This window comes from Anopheles coustani, chromosome 2, assembly GCF_943734705.1.
Source record: "Anopheles coustani chromosome 2, idAnoCousDA_361_x.2, whole genome shotgun sequence".
NCBI lineage: Eukaryota > Metazoa > Arthropoda > Insecta > Diptera > Culicidae > Anopheles > Anopheles coustani.
The window spans coordinates 78,682,736-78,703,424 of record NC_071289.1 but is presented as its reverse complement, the minus strand read 5'-3'; the positions used below and the strand labels follow the sequence as shown (position 1 = coordinate 78,703,424).

Sequence of the window (20,689 nt, the reverse complement as noted above, 5' to 3'; positions counted from 1 at the left end):
CACGCGAATGTTCGGATAACAGGTTTACCTGCCCCGATTAAGCGTGTCTAGGAAGAGAATGAGTAGAGTGTGTATATATACAAGGTGTGTATATGTATTTTCCGAAGGGGGTGGGATGCTGGAACCATCGTGTAGGCCTTCGGGGTTTCGGTTTTATGGAGCAGAGTGTTGCAATCGTGGAACGTACCGTGGTCGCGCCGTTGGATTTGGCGACCCCGGTGTACAAAAACTTGTATGCAATCACTGAACGCCATACATTAGAATTACTGAACGCCATATGCTTGAATTACTGAACGCCAAGCAATAGGAGTCTTTTTGATATATGGCGTTCAGTAATTCGAAAAATGAGAGGAAAGAACTCACTCTCCTTCTTTTATGGGTTACCCCTCCTCGTTTCTCCCTTCCCACATTTTTCCCCATACCCTCCGGGACTCTCAATGCCCACGAGGGAAATGTCATCCGAAAATGTAAACAACAACTATTTTGGAATTTACCTTTAGGTTATGCTACCGTTTTATTAATTTAATTTCTCTTTTTACACTTCACTGGCACTACTCCTAGGTCTACTTCTGGCAAAACCTGCAAAAGAAGAAAGACTATATCACTTATTATGTACAATTATGCACAATATAAAGATGGAATACTTATCTTCTTTCCATTGCCAGCATCAAGTGGAAGAGCGTTGACAATACTGAAGCACGATCGATTTTCATCTGCTTTACATGTTTAAATGAAAGCAAACACTTTATTAACCAATCTTATCTATTAACGAGCTTGGTTAGATTGAAAACACAACTATTTTTCACACTTATATTTTTACTGCACACGACGCACGCCAAGTGCTGCTGGCAGCTATCAACACTGAACTAGAGTTGGAACGTTGGAGCTGGATCGTATGTATTCATTTGCTCCATATAAGAAATTTTTCATTCCAACCGTAAATTAAGTTTTATTGGCTCCTCATATTGCATTATGAAGATTCATTGTGCTTAAAGATTGACCCACTCGTTGGTAAGTGGCAAATGACTGGCATGCAGACAATTTGACGAAAGCTGTTCGCTCCGGAGCAATCATTTACCGGTAACAAATTGTTTGAAAGCTTGTAATTACATAAGCTGTGAAATCATATAGCCACCTGAATACCAGCTCCTTGCTCACACGGAACAGGTAGACTAGCATTAACCACTTGCCAATTTCAGGCTTTACTGCGTACTTGCCTGAGCAATCAAGTTATCTTTTCGACGCACGAGTCAACTATAAAAAGCAGTATTTGATCGAGCAGCGAATATAATTCTAATATTCGTTTTGTCCGTGACTTAATCAGTAGCATAAAATAATGAATAAATGAATAAAGATTATGGTGTGATAATACCATATTTTTTTATCTACGAAAGGACTCGCTCCTTTGCTGGATCGGATGCGAAGATGTCGTTCTTTTCTGGAGCTGTCCCATCACTACACTGATTTGTCTTTAGACAGCAGGAATGCTGACGGCTACTATGGAAAAATACGATGGTCAAAAATAAATCTAATTGGTGAGCAAAAAACGTGTTTGCGAAGAAATAAACCATAAAAAAATATGTTTGATTGGATACTATTTATTTGTAAGTGCGTCCGGTTGTATATATTAATCAATCGCACTAAAAATCGGCAGTAACATTGTAGAAAAATATCCGGAATAAAACTTTGACCAGATGTAAATCAAACCTTCCTACTGTGGCAAATGTAGTTAGGTTTCGAGGAGAGTGAGAGATATTTGAACCATGGACCCCATAGGGGGTGAAGCAGGAAGGCGGTGGGTGAAGAGTAGCTAGCGGTTGTGTGCAAGCAGCAGTTTGTAGGGTAGGGTGGGTAAAACAGTCAGTGAAACGGGTGGAAATTGTGTGCAAGCACTCATTTTGTACCGCGGGGGACAAAGTTTACGAGTCCCATTTCTCCACTCGATGGTGTGTGGATTTTCTGTCTCGAGTGAGAGGTCGGTGGCGCTCGTCAATCGATCTGGACAAGATGCTATTTTAATAAGCCACAAAGTCGGAGCCAGAGCTCCACCGGTGACCCACTGACATCCCCGGTTGAAATCCAGTGCACTTAGTGGAGAGCGTGTCAGGGCCAGACGCGCGTTGGTTCGCGTTCGCATGGTTGACATGTTGTCTATACCATTGCTGAATATTTGCCGGCATGGATAGGATGGTTTTTCTGTTTCACTTTTGAGTGTTGTATATTTTAATAAGAAGTTTAGCTTAAAGGCTCCTAACGTAAGCTTAGAGGCGGATGAAGCGTTCTAGGGGCACTAAGGAGCTATATGTTAAAGGCCCCAAAAACATGTAAAACATTTTCCATGCAGTTTTTTATTTCAAAATTTATAAAATTTCAATTTAGGTTATATTTGTGCGATATATTTGAGTGATGTTATAGTATATTTTTTAGTTTTGCCTGATTTGCAAAGCCTTATTTCTTGAGGAATCATCTATAGCGTTCCAAGTTTAATTTTTCACGAATATCATTTTCTATGAGCAAAACTCACAAATAGTTTATGTTGTAATTTTTTAATTTAATATATTTTTAGCTGATTTTAAATTTACAATTTACAATTACAATACAATTGTTTTAAAAAGAAAAAAGTAAGAGTACTATTTAAAAAAATGGCTATATTTGGAAATGGGTAGGACATTTTTTTTGCTTATCCAATTTTATCTCTTTATACTAATCTATTAATTTACGTTAGTGCATCAATCTCATATTTATTTTCATCCAAAAACCACTCCACCTTTTATGCATCAGAACACAATTCAGATAAGATCGATCATTCGCGCATTTTCATATTCGTCATTTACTTTCTTGCAAAAGTAAATTCACAGACTGAGATAAAATAAGTAACGTTGTTGTAAAATAATAAAAATTATTTCAACATACCAATTTTAATAAATATGGACCAAAAGGACGGTTCCTTTAAAAATTTGAGTCCCTAAGCAGCTGGTTAGTTTGTTTACTCTACGATGCGCCTTTGCAAAAGCTTGAAAAAATGTTTTATTTAAATCGCAAAAATTGTATTGGAGTTTTATGGGATTGCTTTGATGCAATATAATTCTAGGTCTTTAAAAATTCTTTATATTTTATCTTACATCTCTTGCTTGAATCGCTTTTTATATGACTTGGTTACCTTCAGCCAGCTAAGCTTAAGTTTGTCGACAAGTAAAGCATGCCGACTGCATCTAAAAATGTTACATGTTTCAGGTTGGCAAGTGCTCAACCGACCCCATCAAAGAGATGCAAAGTCTCACGGGGAATCGCGCGCGCCGGCATAACACTGGCGAGACCTGAATCCTGGGGTCAACCGGTGTCGGGACCGGCGCGATTAATGCGAACACCAACAGCCGTCTGGGAAGGTTGCAATGTTAATAGTGGCCGATACATTAACTATCATCCAAAGCGATCATTCATTCTGTGCCCTAAGCTTCGGGGTCGGCTGCGGGGACGAGGGACCCATCGGAAGGGTCGAGAGGCCGAGTACCCATCCGTGTCCTGTCCCGGTGGGTGATGATCTGGGACTCTCGTACCGTCGGCTCGAGTGTCGACAAGCAAACCACGCGGATGATCGGTATCGGTTCGTTCGGTCTCAGTCCTTTTCGACGCCGGTGTGTTGGTAGGCAGTCACGGTGTTAACCTTTTGCCGGTTCCTCGCACACCTCCAACACGTTGCTCCGGGGGAAGGTTTATTGATTTGAGTGCCGACCGGCGAGTATCTTCATTACGGGCAGGGAAAAGCATCGGCGCACGGGGGGGGGGGGAGGAAGAAGTTGGCACTACGCTACGGGTGGCCCTCCGGGCGTACTTTAGGCTGCAGAACTGCAAGCCTCCTAACGCTTGTCAAGGGACGGCCGTCGTCGCCTTTGTAGCAACCCATTGAAGCGAGAGTAGTTGAGAAAATTCGCGGAAAAGCTCACCTGGAACCGGGTCGTTGATTCATGCCGTAAGTTAGTTCAAGCTATGGTGGCCCTTTTTGCAAGGAATTCGCATGTAGCAAGAGCACCTAGACACACACACAATAACAAACACACGTATGCACCTGGTGAGAGTGGCCGGGCCGCGGTTCGGTTTGGAGTTATGTAATCCCATTTAATTGTGCACGGAGTTCAAATGGTTCAGAATTTGCATACACCCGGCAAAACACCGATCGATCCGGTGGCGTTCGATCGACGGTCGGTAAGCCTTTACCCCCTTCATCCCTTCCTTGCCCACTCTATTGAAACGCCTGAACAGCGAGTACAATAAGGCGGGTCGAAATGAAACCTTTATTTTCTTCACCAACCTCCCAGCCGAACGCTTTTCAGAGGCCCGTCAAACGGGTGGGCAATTTAGCGTGACACTTTCGGTAAGGGCGTAATTGAGTGGCCTATATAAAGAGGCAACCGCAGCGCAGTTTGACCCGACGCCGTAAATGCAGGGCCTTACGCCAAAAAAAAAATCACCCGTGGTCCTTTGTGCAGGACAAATGGAACCTTTTTGTAATGGGAAATTGTGCCACTGAAATTGCTTCCTTCGGTTGGCCTTTCAATGATCGACAAGAAATGGTTTAGTAGAGTTCTTAAGGTTTGCAGACAGAAGCAGAGAAAACAGTGACTTAAGAGAAAGGATGAGATATTTTTTTTTCGAAAATGTTTATTATTAGCAGTATTGTTTTCTCTCTATTTTATTAATCTCAAAAGTATCAGCAAATCAAACAACTACCAAGTCAGGCCTTGGCAGATCCCACGCCTTTGGGGTATCTAAAACTATCTGTCAACCGCGACGGTCAGTGCAAAAATCACGCGAAATTTTTTCCCGCATTTCTTATGCCTCACTTTGCCGATTCCGACACGCAATGGTTGTTTTTGGGGGTTGGGTCTCCCGAGCTGGAGTTGCGCCATACACTCCGCAGTTGCGTGTCGATCCCATGAGATCGCGAGGGACGCGAAAGATATTATTAATTTGTATAAATCGTCGAGCCGCAACCGTAAATCGGTGTGCAGTGACGTGTACTGGGCTTGGCTTTGGCTTTAATTTGGACGCGACTGTAGTGAAGGTGAGTAACGATTAGTAGAAGGTATTTCAAATATTTGGGGGAAGTATTTATGGTATCGAAAAACTTGCGGTATTTAGAAAAATTTCTAAAAATCTTGAATTTGTTAATACTAATATTTGACAACTTATGGATCAATTCAATTCTTCCGAAATTCATTCCAAATCGGAGCTCTACCAACTTGGCTGGTAACGCACTTCGGTACCTTCGACTCGACCTTTCCAGCTGTCAACCGGATGGAGGCGTTCTTCGCAAAACTAACCCCAAACAAACGGCTAAGATTTCGCAAAGATTTGATGGACGAACGCTCCGAACCGACGCTCAGACAGATAAGCTACTGGAAACACCTTGCGTCTAGCACGGTTTTCGTGCGCGGCTTGCTTTCCTTGGGTTTTTTTGGTGTTCAACTCAGCCGTCTCCCTCCCATTAGTCAGCGCTAGCGTACAAAATTATGTCTCTAGCGTCAAATTTTAATGATACGCAGGATGGTGATGACGGGGTGGAGAAAAAAAAAAGAAATTTGATTTTTTCCTCCTCCTGCCTACTCGCTTCGCTTGACAATCGACAAGGAAACCGGAGAAGAAAAAACAACTCGATTCCAGTAGCACCGGCGCACCATTGTACGCAGCGGCGCAGGAAGTGAACCTCCTCAATAAATCATTGGAAAAAGATATTGCCAAATAAAGGCAATGCCACGCTCGGTTAGATGCAGCGATTATGATCGACTTCTGGAGGGCAACCGTTCTGCTCGGTGGTTGGAATTAGTTTTCAAGGCCGCACGAAGATTGATCACGCTGCATTATTCTTTCACGTAAGCATTGGAGATGTAGGATTGATGGATTGGATTTAGGAAATAGCGCGCTTCCTGTTGAAAAAAAAACCCTCCGATGAGGTACAGCAAAGATTTGGTTACGGAAGTGTATACCTCTTTACAACTGCATGTTGAATATTTTAATATATTTTTTCAATGTTGAATTTTGTTCGATGATTTTTGTTGAATGTCATTCAATTCTGCAACCTTTGACAAATTTCTTCACACTTTTTCAAGGATCGTACGTGAACAAAATCTCGGTTTTATTTTTAACTAAATCGAGGACACGCGTGTTTGAACCTTCACAGCGCCGTTCGGAAAGCGAGCAAAAAAATAAAAAAAATAACCCGAACTAGGTTTATGTCTCGCACCGTCGAGCTAGGCTAATGCAGTGCAATATCTTATGGCGCATTAAGATATCAAACGGTAACGAAAACCGCGCTGATGGCAACCTGTCACCTCGTTGTGGATTTTATATACCCTCCGATGTCGTGCTTTGGGAGTTTGGCACGGTACGGAACTCACGCACCTAACGGCGGCGGGGGGTGGGAATGTATTTTACAAGATTGAAATGACATCCATGTGTGGTTTGGCGAGAATTTGCTATTTTTCTTTTTTGGTTTTGAAAACACACCACTTTCGCAAAAAAAACCCCCTCGTTAGGTGCAAAATCGGCGTCGCCCGGGAATGTGCAAACGAGACGCAATAACCATCTCGGCGGCTTTACGCAAATTGACCTCCCATTGACCCTGAGTGCGGTCGGCCGATTTTCATTGCTTTCGTCCGCGTGCGGGGCAAGATCGATTTTTCTTGCGCCAATGGTAAGATGTGATCTTTTTTTCCCTTTTATTTTTGACTTTGTGCGTCCTCGCGCGATCGTAAGCCACGGTTGCGCACGGAATGGGATCAGTACTGGAGTGGCGTTTTTGGTTTTGTGGCAATCGAAACGAAACACATCAGCCTCACCAAGAGAAGAAAAAATCTCTTAAACCGTGTGTGGATGTGCCGCGAATGGCCGGGGGTGGAGCGAAAATAAAACAACGAAAACATAAAAAAAACTACACACCCGAATCCGACGAGAAACAAGAGAACCAGAGGATGGATTGATTACGAAATTAATTTTTTCCTTCTTCCATTTCAATAATAGTGCACGGTAAGAGCAAAGCCCGGGCCGGCCGTGCGTTGTTTGGCGGGGACCTCGCGAGCTCGGCGGCTAGACGGCGTCGTGCACGTCGGACTGCAGCGCAGTTGGAGTGGCGCAGTTTCACATGGATTGGGAAATTTCGCTGCAAGCACTGCACACCGGCGGTGGCGATTGCCCCGACCACCGGAGATTGGGCACCACCGGAGATGACGGTGGCGGCGGCGGCCAACGGAACCCACGTCCCGGCAGCCTCTGGGGACATAAATAAATCTCTGTTCGGGCCGCCTCACGTACTGCGATTGTTGTGGACCCAGCGGCCCACCAAGTGCCGCTCCGTCGCATTGCATCCGTCGAAAAGCACACGCACGCAAAGGGAGTAGTGCTTGGTGAGGTTGAGGGTCGTAGTGCGTTTTGCATCATGCTTCCTTGTTGCGCCCTTACGGTTCGTTTCATTTTGTTTATTTTCCCCTGTTTTTTTTTTGCCTCTCTCCAAAGCCCTTGACCCAAATTCGATCAATCTTTCGAACGAATCAAACGGGCACAACCGAAAGGAGGTTCGTCGCTTGCCCTAACGCACAAATCTTTCGTCCGTTCTTTCCGTCGGACGACAATGGCGTTTGGCTTTGCGAGCGGAGGGTGTTCGTTTTCCGTAACTCCCGTGCCATAAATGGAGATGGAACGTTAATCGATGGGTTTTTGAGGTGCATGTTTTCTCCACACCCCCACCTCCTCCCATCATCCAGCTCTAGCGCCCGCTTCAAGTTCTCCGCCTCCATTTTAAGCACACCTTTTTTAATGACACCCTGATTCGGGAAAAACGAGAGAGAAAGAGAACTGAACTAAAATAAAAGGGCAGCAAACATGAAAGCCACCGTGAGGTGAACTTGGTCGGCGACGGTATTGCGTCGATTTGGAACGATTAATTATCGAAAAATAACCAGATTTTCGACACCGATACAGTAGCGACCGGGCACCAGCAGCCGACGCATTGTAAAGGCGTGATCAATTACAGCACAAATAATTGGAATATGGGGATTCGTTTTACACAAACATAAACAAACTATTTATTAATTTTGGAGGCGAGATTGTTTCTTCCTTTTACGGGCACATAAGGGTCGATTGAAGGAAAGAAATTAACAAATATTTCAACAAAGATTAACAAATTCATCTACAAAGTGTACAGTACCAGTATAAACACATAATTTGACATCAGTAATCATTAGAACAACAAATAGAGCCCCTCGGAACATTACCCGAAGATAAAATAGCATTGAGCGACACTTACAAACGACGATAAACCTCCCTGCAGCAGATGACTGTGCCGGCAAAAGAAAGACGTTTCGCTGGAAAACGTGACTGAAATTATGCTCGATTCTAGAGAGCCCGTGCAGCCTTCCTCCACGCTCGGCCAATTTACATGCTTGCCCTTGCGCGTTCGACGGTGCCATTTCCTCGGGCCATTTACCGAGCGTTGTTCGTTCAGCCATCAAGATCAAGATCAATCGTGTGGCGGTGGCTTCAATCTGCTCGGGACATCCTTCCGTCCCTTCCGTCCACTTTAGGGTGGCTCGATCCTCCCAAAATCACCGCCAGGCGCTAGCAATCCGACACGTCATTGCGCGCTCCTAATCAACCGTACACTCCTATTAAGTTCCGCTTCAATGTCACCTCGCCGACGAGATGCGTCCCTGGGCGCTCGGTGTGTGACACGTCGGACTGAGGCGACTGCGAGGCGTGCAGAACGCTGCGACCGCCCGGACGTAATTGCCGCACCGGACGCGACGCGCTCGGAATGACGCATCCATTTTGGCCCGGGGAGGGCGCAAAAAAGCGTTTTTTGCTCGAGCTACACACTCATAAACCGTTTATGAGGCTGCGAGGTGATCACAAAAGATCGATCTACGGGAGCATAACTGCTAAAGGTGAAGAAAAAAGAGCAAGCTATTTGAAATCGATACAATGCGCACGAGTGGACCGGGGAAGTCACAACGTCTTGAGTCGTTTATGACACCGATTGCACCGCATTGCATTGGTCCCCCCCTCTGCAAAACCCGCGATGAAGTTCTCACAGTGATGTGTGGCCGTGATGTGTGCGCCAGCGCTTACGGGGAAGTGGTTCACAGCTTCATCTGGTTCGTCGTGCGGAGCTCTTTTTCGGTCGCCTCCGGGGCGCTTGGGCAATCATGCTGCGCGAACGCTCGGACTCGGTAGTTTTGGGCACAATTATGAGCGTTCTAGTGTGCGGGAAGGGAAGCGCGCCGGGTGTTTCGGGCTCGTAATTGAAACCTTGTAGAGTGTGTCTGTGTGGTAAACGCTACACTGGCCAGGCTGGAAGCCGGTACGATGGCATTTGTTATGGGAACTTTTTACGATCGGTCGTGTTTGCGGTGACCAATCGAACGACTTCTAGCCTGGGATGCTGCTTTTTTTACCGATCAAACGACCATCATTAATTATGTTGTTGGTAGATTGAACAAACAGTAGAACGGTTTTTTGTTTGTGGATTCTTCAAAATTCGCTTTTATTATTATCTTTTTGTACTTTAATAGACCAGTATCATTTTTTAATGATTGGAGTATTTATGAAAAAAAAAAACTTAATACATGTATGAATTAATGAAAATGTACCAATTTTTTTGTTTTTTTTTTTGTTTTTTTTTTAGAGCTTTCATTCAGGAACAAACACTATAAATAACAGTTTATATTTGAACAGAGAATTTGAACAAAATGAAAAAGTATGTCTTGAAGAAGTTGAAGAATTATCTTTTAAAATAAATGCGGTTTCCTGATACTTTTATCATTTTTAATCGTTATTAACTACAATCAAGGGGTCCGCGACAGCCGAGCGGTAGCGCCGGTTAGAAAAATCGGCCCATGAGCGCCGGGGCTCACCACCTCGACGGCGTGAGTTCGAATCCCAACCGAGACCGGACCCTCCCCTGTACGAGAGGACTGACTATCCACGTACAACAGGGAAACAAGTCTCGTAAGCCCTTAACGGGGCAGGCATGACCAAGAGGTCGTTACGCCAAGAAGAAGAAGAAGAAGTAACTACAATCAAATACTTAATTACATTAAATTATATAAAACTTGGAATTAGCTAAGTGTGGATATATTTCCATCATCGAAGCTGATTTTGTATTGATGGTTTATATTTTAGCAACCGCTATTTAACACGTTTTTCATGAGGTTTGTAAGGTCAGAGGGTCAATTAAATCAGAAAGGTCAATTAAATCAGAACTTTGTATGATCATTGTTTATGTTTGTAATATTGCTACTTCACAAAATAATAAATTTTCAGAGTATGACATAAAATAGATTATTTGTTAGTATCGCTGCTGATAGATCAAACTATGATTGTAGAATAATTCTCGAGAGACGAATCGTTAAACTAATTTGTCCATCCAAATCTACTTGTTTAAAATAAACTTGTTATGAAATGTGGCCAAACTAATATAACTGTAAAGTTATTGTAAACTATGTATTTGAATTAAGCTCCCTAACAGAGCTTGCAAGAATTCGATTTTAAAACTAAACCATAACACTAAAAAGGTAAACTTAATTTGTCAACCAATACTAACATTTTAGGTACAATTTTGTTTTACCCAAATGCGCACCATTTAAAATGTTTCACTTCAAACGGATAATTCTGATGCAAAAACTTTGGTGCACTTTATTTGGTGTAGTTGGTATTTTTCAAGAGAGAAAACTTTAATAAAACCAATCTAATGAGGCACATAAACCTTTGTTAAAAAATATGTAGAGTTCACTACGCACTTAGCAAATTGCTTCAAACGACGATTGTCTGCTAAACTGCATGGTTTGAGGTAAAGAAATTAAGCCATTCTTTATTGCACACTTCAAACTAACGACCGTGTCCCATTTATCAGCCTAACGATCGAGTAAACGAGGGTCTGATCGTTCCTTCCATTCGGCACCGAAACCTTCCAAACGACCGCCGACGGTGGAGTGTGGACTCCAGCGCGCGACCAAGTGGTCCAGAACGGTCCGCTGGCGGATCGGCTAGAAGATCGTCGCGCTGGAAACCCGCGATCGCATCGTGAAGCGAAGCAGCTCGTGAATCGAAGCTGTTGATGGTGGGGTGACTGTAACACGAACCGCGTCGCCGATCGTTTGGCTGTTCTACGCCTCCCGGCGGGCTTCTCGTCCGCGGACACGCTGCACTACCAGCTGCAGCATCGGGTGTTCGGCGTCTCGGACTCTTCTTTTTCTGCTGCCCCGTGCGCCATTACTCTCACTTTTAATCGCGTTAAGTGCTGTGTGCATGTATGAGCGCGTGTGTGTCTCCGTGGCCCAGCGAGCCTTCTGTGCGCCCCGCGAACTCTAGCTTCGCCGATGGAGGTGCGTGTTTGATTTGCGATTCCCTTCCGCGCGCGGCATGGCAACCGTCTTGAGACGCTCTCACTTTCGCTCTCTATGTCGGCATCTTCCCTTTCTCGCACACGTTTGCGTAGTTGACCGTCTGGTGCCTACCACTCGCTGACTCGCGGTTCTGGTATGGAAAATCTCTGGGGGGGTTTTAAGGAGATTTTCATTGAAAACTCCTGTTTTCACGAAGCTTCGTGCTTGCAGAAAAGAAGAAAACCCCGGCCCACTCCACACACCCTGGCATGTGCGGATTGCGTTGTGGGAGTGTTTGGGTTTTGCGTTTGTTCAATGGGTCCCCACGTTCACACAATCCCCCCCCCCCCCCTCTCTTCTCCCCTTCTCCGCCTGCCTTCTCCACAGACCAGCAACCATCTCCACAGACGCAGTTCGTGTCAGTGACGGAGTAGGAGCGTTTGCAGGCGCAGTTAACCCCGCCGGCACAGGTTCGAATCAAGGTGGCCGAAGATCACCACCACCCGGGGTCCCCCTCTCCACCCTCATCTCTCACCTTCTCTTTCTGGCCTGCACTGAAAAAACCCCCCTCTGGGGACCGTCCTTTTCGGGTTCCGGTGGCATTCTAGTCCCCGGTCTAGGATCGGTTTTCTGCCGCAGGTTAGCGTTTTTCGGTATAAAAGACGTTTTGGCCATTGCAGTAGACATCAGTTTCAGTTGTTGGTTCTCACCTGAAGTGTCACAGCACAGCACACAGCCGAAACAGCGTTAAAAGCGTGTTTGCACGGTTCGAAACAACAGACAAATCCACACACCAAAATGAAGGTACGAAGCGTGAAATGGCGTTCTGAGTTGGAAGTTTAAACAAGTAGAAAATAATAGAACAGTGAACTAGAAGTTTCAAAGTAGTTAAAGTAATGTTTCAAAACGTTCTAGTGCTTGAAACATAGGTGATACTAAGTGACTTAATGGTTGATCATGTGGTTGATGTGTGGATAAAACCTATGGTTCCCTTGAATTGTGCTTCAGAAGATGCCACTATGGCCCCACAAATATTCAGTGAACCAGGAGTCAAACGCTAAATCGTTCGTTTTACCATCTTTCCGCCTCTTGCAGTGCTTCGTTGCCATTGCTCTGCTCGCCGTCGCCGTCAGTGCGTCGCCGGTCGAATACGGCCACTATGGTGCCCCCGCTCTGGTTCACGCCGCCCCGCTGGTGCATGCCGCCCCCGTCCTGAAGCACGTCGTTGCCGAGCCGGTGGTAAGAACAATGCTCTCCCTCGCTGAACCTGGCGTCCAAACTAGTTCATGGTGACTTATGCGTGCTTCTTTGCTTTCGTGTTCCGTGCTGCAGGCCTACCCGAAGTACTCGTTCAACTACGGCATCAAGGACCCGCATACCGGAGACATCAAGTCGCAGGCCGAGGAGCGCGACGGTGATGTCGTCAAGGGTCAGTACTCGCTGGTCGAGCCCGATGGTTCGGTGCGCACCGTCGACTACACCGCCGATGACCACAACGGATTCAACGCCGTCGTCCACAAGTCGGCCCCGGCCGTCCAGAAGGTCGTCGCCGCCCCGGTCGCCCACTACGCCCACGCCCCGGTCCTGAGCCACTACGTGCACTAAGGAGACCGAGCAGCCGACACCATTCGCCCAACTACACAAGCTCACAAAGCCAATTTATCCACTCTTCAAAACTTAGAATCGTAGTCACATCTCTCACTGTCTCCGCGTAGAACGACGAAGTCCGCGAAACGCCCGCGGAAAGGAAGGATCTTGCTAGACGACGACGACGACGCCACGTGGGAAACAAACACACAAACACGTGTGTAGCGCAAGGAACAAACAAACAAACGTACCACGTTACCGAAGGTAGAATCCCAGCTAAGCAATAAGGGCAACGAGTGGAACTGGATATAAATGAACGCTTTGTGGCTTCTCTTCTCGGCCCTTCCCGTCCCGTTCCGTTTCCGCCTGTAACCTTTCCTTGCTTTCTGCCCATCGCCCCTCGCGCCCTTCGATCGCACCGGCTAACAGCGGTAACGCCATGTAACGCCATCAGACGGCGTGTGCTGTGTATACGCCTGAATCGCTACTATCATCCATCCACCTTTGGTGCGCGGCGGTCCTCCTCTCCTCGGGCGATGGACGATCGCCCAACACTCGATCTTTCCGTTCCGTTTTATGTGCGGGTGTCATTTTCCAATGATCTTTAAAAAAAACCCGGCTCCGGGTCCTTGTTACCTCCTTGCGTACGTCGGCGCTCTATGTACACGGCGCGTGAAAAACACACCATCACACAAACACACACTCTATCGCTCTGTGATCACTATCTATTACTACCTACTACTGTTAATGCTACTTCTACTACTACCATTACTATTGCCTTTTGGTTGTTCGTCCCGGTCGGCGCGCTGAGGCCGTGTTGCTCTCTCATATGCGGCCCAGCCGTCCAGGGATGGCAGCCAGTCTGCAAATGTAAATGAAAAACCGTGCTCCCTTGGCTCACGAGCGGAGGCAATCGTGGCGAGTGAGGCAACGGGAGTGCAGAGCCAAAAAAACAAAACACATTACGAAGCAATCATTTACATCCATGTGAAACCAGATGCAAGTATCAGAACTGTAAATAATGAATAAAAACCATGAATTTTTATATAAAACTTATATGACGGCCGATTGTTCGATTGGATTAATGAGAAAGAAAATAAGTTTGCAACAGCATGGTAGAATGGTTTCTTGCGATTCAAATTCAGCCTGAATTCAAAAAGCCTGCCCGATTTGGGGCAAACTGAAAGAGAAAATAAATGGAAAAGACTAAAAGTAATGAATGCGCTGGCATTCAATTAATCAAAAAACAGATAAAGCTGTTCTTGGTTGACAACCTTGAAACAAGATCATGATCCCAGAGAAAGCTTAAGTCACCAGTGGAAGCAAAAGAGTAGATTAAGAAAAAAACCAGTGAAAGTGAAATACCTTTATATTTGAATTGGGCAGGGCTTAGGAATGTTTGGAAAAACCAAACATGTTTTTTTTTATAAATTTTTGGAAACGGTCCATTTCTTCAAAGCACGCTGCACCGCACCTTCTTCACATGAAAAAAGAAAGATAAGTGTAAATTGAACATGAATCATGGTAAGGCATGAAAGTTTCTAGTCCCAAGGTGTAGCAAAGTGTAATGGTTAGCCACAAGAGAAACTCATGCCAGACGAGATTATTGTTTGTCCTCAATTTACAGAGATCTTGTTGAACGTAGTGGAGAGTTTAAGGAAGTAGCCAACGGTTAATTATTCCCTCAATAATAAGCATTGTTTTCCACTCTGTACCTGGCGGGACAGGTAAAATTTATGAATATTTTTTCCGTTGCGAACCACGTGACTCACGACCTCAACGGTAGATATGACTGTTACAAAACGCTTCAAAAGTTTAATCCCGGTTCCGGCGATGGTAATTCGCTCTTTCATTCTGCCGCACTAAATCTCTCGACCGTTTAACGCATCATCAGTTAGCATTGTTCTGGTGGTCGCAGAAAAAGGCACACGCATCGTTTACATTTGTCAAGCTGTCGCCTAAATCTTTGTGCCGTACGCGCAAAAAGCACCGCTTAAAACGGAACCGCCACCGCAGCGTAACGTGGTTTTTCGCCGATCCGTTCTGGGATGATGCAAGCAACGGTAGGAAGATGCAATGTCCGGTTGGGTTATGGCCATAGTACGCCCACCCACCCCCCTTCTGCGAGGTGCCATTGATCGTGATCAGTTACCAGTATTGGTGGAATTATTTTTTTATGAGAGAGATTTATAACAGTCAGGTTATTTGCAAGAGGCGCCACCATCGTGGGAATAAGCAATAATTTAACAAGCTTTAATATGTGTCACCGAAAAAGGAATAATCTAACTTATCCTATGGATTCTATAAATGTCTAACTTTATGGAAAATTCATAAATTACATGACACCAACTTTCTCATGCGTCTGATCCTTCGTAACAAATTTAATGCTTTGCCGCGAGAGCAACATAAACTTGGTCTAGCGTTCAAAGTTCAAAACTGTTGAGTGGTTTATTGTACCGGGAAGAACATTTTCAAAATGCCATCACTCATCCAGATACACGTGCTACTTTTGAATTCTCACACATAGCTTCGGTGCGGTCTGGGCCATTTCACGCCATAAAAATAAAATTAAAAAAAAATATGACAGCAGAAAGTTTGGCAATTTGTCTTCGGCGCAATTTCTTTTTCCATTTGGAGCCCTCCCGCTGCCCAGCTTAGCGGAAGATGCGAACGGAGAAGAATGCTTTCTTTTAATCACACCCTTTTTTGCGGGGTGCGTGAGCGAGCAAATAGTAGAAAGAGATCGCGGCCCGCGAGAAATAAAGAACGTGCGCTTTCGTTTCCGGGAGTTACCGTCCAGAGGGGGCGGATTGGTGAAGCTGGGACGGGTGGTTGACGGACTGCCAAAAACTTTTATAAATACACACGCGAAATGCTGGCCACCGATCAGTCCGACAGTGGGTGAATATCCGAGAGGAACTTGGAAAAACATCGAAGCGCCATCGCGAGGGTGTGTTTTATGTGTGCGTTCCCGGGAATATGCCGGTGTGATTGTCCGAGCACTGTTGGTGTGAAAAAAGTGACCTAGAGGTGACGCGGTTTTTACTCTTGTGCACGATAGATGGATAGTGGAAAAGTTTAGGAGGAAAAAAAAGAAGCGGTGTCCAAACAAGCCGGAAAACAAGCGTAATTTTCTACTAAATTGACCATAGCAGCGCTAAGCAAATAAATAAACAAGAGAACAAGCTTCAGCAACTATGAGGAGTTGGAAATATCAGGTGAGTCACGTTAAAACCACAAACGGAATATTTAAAAAATTATAAACTTTTCTGACATAACTTTGGGGTTCGTAAGTGCATGGAACATGCACAAAACCAGTAAAATTAAGCAGATCATTTACAACTTACTTTAAATGATTAAAATTTAAAACACATTTAGAAAACATTTTTAAACATTGATTATCAATATCAATAACCATAAAAACTATCTAAAAAACATTAATGACTAGATCGCTACAAAAGGGATTCAAGTGTATGGTAACTCAATGTGTGTCTGTGACAAAACCTATGAAGACATTAAATGATGAATTTTTAAATAAAACAACACAAACTTAATCTTATCGTAAACATTCAGCAGATACTACGTGATTGAGCTGCCCACAGAAGGCAAATCGAAACGAACTAACATCTCGTAAAATTTCGACTGCGTTTGGGACAGATTTCCTCCCCCGGGGAAGGTGTGTCAGGCAATAAAATCAGTGATCTTTGTGGCCCCGGATTATGACTTATTTTCAACACGAAAAGAGTTCAATAACACGGGAAATGCGAGAATAAGGAAGGAGAATTATTTTCGGGGCTTGAAGAATGAATGAAAAATTCCATTAGAGAACGGGTGAACGATGTGATCGGCTACTAAGTCGAAAATAATTGCGGATTAGATCGACCTAATGATCGTAGGAAAAGACATTTGTGCGGATTTGTCTAATTCCGATGTGTCGAAAGCGTGGATGTTTTTTCTTTCACGATGGACCCCATCGTTCTGGGTTTGAAGATGTTTGCACACATAAACCCCGCGACCACACCCGCGCTCCCCCGCCGTTCTAAAGTGGTAAGGCCCATTTTGGGGAAGCTGGCCTATATTGAGCTCATAGAACAGGTTTGCCTTACGACGATCTACCTACTACCGAACCGGCAGCTAAGTCAACGAACAACAGCGCCGTTCGCGATTTAGTTCTCGTTTTTTTTTCGTGTGTGCTGCCTTTCGGATTCAGTAACCCACATCACTCGGGGCGGAAGTCTAACGTCTTCCTCTGGAGCTGTGCGGTTCATCGACCCTCGCTTGAGTCAGCGAAGCAGTATGTCGCCGCTTTGGACGAGCGACAAAATTTAATTAAGAATTGAGCGATCAAGAAGCCCCGAATCGTGGAGGTGTAGCGATCTCGCACCGGCTACCAATTAACGGGCATGCAGCTTCACCTTTCGCATTCGGGGCCCCATCGGGTGCAGTTTGATCCTGCTGTGAAAGTGCGCCGTTACGGGGGCCCCGAAACGGAAACAGAGGTGTGTACAAGTTCTATCAAATGGATGCGAATTTCTCGCAATGGCTTCTCGCTGCATCAGCTTTCACGGGTTTGATGGTTTCAAAAGCGGTTTGGTGTTCCCACTCTGAAGCACAACGGTTCACGGGGTTGTTTTTCGGTGGGAAACAAACGAAACCGAGCAGGACCTGTGGGAGGACTCTCCCGATGGATGCGACGTGACAACCTACACGCGACCGCGATCACTTGAGGGGCTGAGGATGAGATGTCGGTAAATTGACTCTCGAGTGTTCAAGTGTTACTTTTTACTGTTCCTGAGCCGGTGGTTGAGTGCACTTTCGAGTCGCATTCGGCGATGATGATTGCCACAGGGGAGGGGGTGAGATCGAATGATACTATAATTGCAATGCGAAGCCGATGTCATCAATCGCAGAGGAATTATAGTGTTATAAAACATTTCTCGATAATTGACGGGTGTTCCATTAGTCAAATCTTCAATTGCTGTTGTTGCTCTTCTTGGAGGGAAGATCATTAATTCAAAAGACTAATGATTGAACAATGAGTTTAAACAATTTGTGCAAACATCAATAAATATATTGAGAATTTTTTAATGCGAAGAATGAGATTTTTAATGTTTCATATGTTAAAAAAACGCTCGATTGGGATTTGAGTATTGTGCACAACATGAAATTTCAAAGTAACAGTTTTCTTTCTCGCCAGTTGATTTAATCGAACGATTTATTTACTTAGCATTCATTATCGTTACTTAAGCAGCATGATGTCTGTTATGTGTGCTTCGATAGTTAATGTTTCTCCACCGGCGATGGGAGTACCATTGATCATGTAGTTTTGATTTATTTTTATTTATTTTTCCTCCCCCAGTTACTGTTGCTAGCAACATTGGCTTGCGCCTTTGTTTATGCAACCGACGAAACATCGCCCGGACGGCATCGGACGGCGAAACTTGTTCGCAACTTTCCACAGTTTCCGCAAGCCGAACAACGGATACAATCGCTTGAAAATCCAATGTACAACTTTGTCGATCCTTACGGTAAGTTAACGTTCGATTCGGGATGAAAACATCGGTAGCTATACGCTCGTTTCGTTTGATCTCTTTGAAGGTCCTGGTACGTACGCTTTTGGGTACGAAATTGAGGATCCGCAGAGTGGAAACCTGCAGTTCCGGGACGAAGAGAAGCTGAAGAACGGGACGGTCCGCGGTTCGTACGGGTACATGCAGCCGGACGGTTCGGTGATCATCACCAACTTCGTCGCCGACGACGGAGGCTACCGGGCAAAGACGGAGATACGCCGTGCGAACGGTCAAACGGTGGCCTCCTTCCCGACGCAGATGCCCTCCAGATCGCCGCAGGATCGCTACTTCCCCGCGTACGATCAGCAGGCGAGTACGAACAACCCGGCGATAGTGGCAGCCCTGCAGCAGCAGCACCACATCAACCTCAACCCCACGTACAATCCCATCCTCGATGCGGGAGTCATCGATCCGCAGTATGCAGCCGCCATCATGGGGCACATCCGCGACCAGCAGTACAGCCCCGCCCAAGGTCTGGTACAGTATCCCTACGGTATTCCACCACAGCATGCACCGTTTGCACCGCAACAGCACCTCAACGCACCCCTTCCACCTCCGGGACACCCTAACTCAGCACCTCTGTACGACGCACCCGGTGCGGGCGGAAACCCGTTCGTCAACTTCGCCAACCAGTTCCCGGCCAGTTTGAGCCCGAACAATCTCTACCAGAACCTGCAGTCCAGCTTCCCGCAGCTGCTGCCTCAGCAGAACCCACTCGATCAGCTGGCCAACGGCGTGCGGCCCCAGAACGGCCTGCCGTTCGGAAACATTCTCAATAACGTGCAAAGTTCTTTCCAGCAGCTCCTGCCAGCGCAGAACACGGGCAATCCCTTCGCTAGCTGGTTCGGGCAGAACCGATACCCACCGGGGGTGCAGATACCGGTGCCGTTCAACGCCAACTACGGTCTTCCGCAACAGGACTATCCGCATCAGCAGATTCTCTCCTCCAATCGACCGACGAATGTGCTCGGGGACATGCCGATCGGTGGGATGATGATGGGACAGCAGCAGCACCAGCAGCAGTACCACGTACCAACAACGAGACGCCACAAGCTGACGCGACCCACCAAAAAGCGCAACAAGCTGAAGACGGGCGACGGACTCGAGTGGTTTGACGATTTCCTCGAAAACCGCAAGCGCCAGGTCATGTACAACGCGGCGAGCGCTACCACACCGGAAACGATGACCGAAACGACGCTCAAGGATGGGCAGGATGTGGAGTAATAGCGTCACGGGCTCGAAGTATTTATTATTAATTTATTGTCAAAGTATTTATTTACGCCTAATATATAGTTACCTACTCAAACAGGAAGGAAGAAGTTTAAAAAAGACAGATCGAATAACAAGATCCAAAGCTTACAATAAAAGAAATATCAGGTACATAATAAGCAAAAGCATGAGAGAAGCAATTCGGTTTCCACTAATCGATTAGTAAAGCCAAACACCGTTTCTAATTTGCACCAATACACAACAGTCTTTGAACAGTGCGTTATTTATTTATTTATGGATTCGTTCAAACCCTCCCCCATTCACGGGGTGCGGTGCAGCCCGAATCACAATCCACTACGTAAAATTATGCTACGCTCTACGTGGTGTATCAACATGAATAAACATTTATTTTTTACTAGAATTTTGCCGTCTCCCGGGCCGTCTTCGTCACGCGTTGGTTGAGCATCTGCGTAGACTTGCAAGATACTCACAGCCATGGTCTGATGATATAGATCGTTTTTCAATTTTATTGTTTAATGTGTGTTGCCGGGTGAAGGTAATTCAAGGTAGGACAATTGACGAGTTAACAGTTCAGTGTGCTTTTTTTTGTTAAATTTGGTTGCTTTCTTCAAGTCGAAATAGTTAAGTTTTACGAGTAAAATTCTTTGTATTCATTTGGATTTTTCTTGTATAATATATATATAAGTTCTACGCAAACTCTAATCAGACTGATTCGTAACATGGGTACCACGTCAATTTTGTTAGTAGATAGTTTTTTGCTAATACAACCGTACCGACAACTGTTTGAAAACCATTTCCTCCCATTTCCGTTACAGATTGAACTGAAACGCTCTGTTCAAACGTTATGAATTATTGTATCTACAGCACAACTTGCACGTCGACGTTCATGAATGTTCATAGTTTTATAGCGGTGCTCTTTTTTTGTTT

The 20,689-nt window shown here is 45.3% G+C and overlaps 2 protein-coding genes across 2 annotated transcripts; both read left to right on the top strand.

The window, feature by feature from the left end:
- The first annotated feature begins 12,173 nt into the window (after window positions 1-12,173).
- Window positions 12,174-12,980, top strand: LOC131265104 (cuticle protein 8). Its single transcript, XM_058267365.1, has 3 exons — window positions 12,174-12,179; window positions 12,471-12,614; window positions 12,708-12,980. Exons 1-3 carry the CDS (start codon window positions 12,174-12,176, stop codon window positions 12,978-12,980), a joined length of 423 nt encoding a protein of 140 aa, XP_058123348.1.
- Window positions 12,981-16,159: 3,179 nt separating this feature from the next.
- On the top strand, window positions 16,160-19,756 carry LOC131265103 (uncharacterized). Its single transcript, XM_058267364.1, has 3 exons — window positions 16,160-16,180; window positions 18,322-18,490; window positions 18,561-19,756. The coding sequence occupies exons 1-3, from the start codon at window positions 16,160-16,162 to the stop codon at window positions 19,754-19,756; spliced, it is 1,386 nt and encodes a 461-aa protein (XP_058123347.1).
- Window positions 19,757-20,689: the final 933 nt, after the last annotated feature.

Excerpts from the sequence above, each read along its gene's own strand:
- LOC131265104 (XM_058267365.1), top strand. Across the intron at positions 12,615-12,707 it reads ACGTCGTTGCCGAGCCGGTG|GCCTACCCGAAGTACTCGTT; the intron begins GTAAGAACAATG and ends TCCGTGCTGCAG.
- LOC131265103 (XM_058267364.1), top strand. The coding sequence starts at position 16,160 with ATGAGGAGTTGGAAATATCAG. Across the intron at positions 16,181-18,321 it reads TGAGGAGTTGGAAATATCAG|TTACTGTTGCTAGCAACATT; the intron begins GTGAGTCACGTT and ends TTCCTCCCCCAG. Across the intron at positions 18,491-18,560 it reads CAACTTTGTCGATCCTTACG|GTCCTGGTACGTACGCTTTT; the intron begins GTAAGTTAACGT and ends ATCTCTTTGAAG.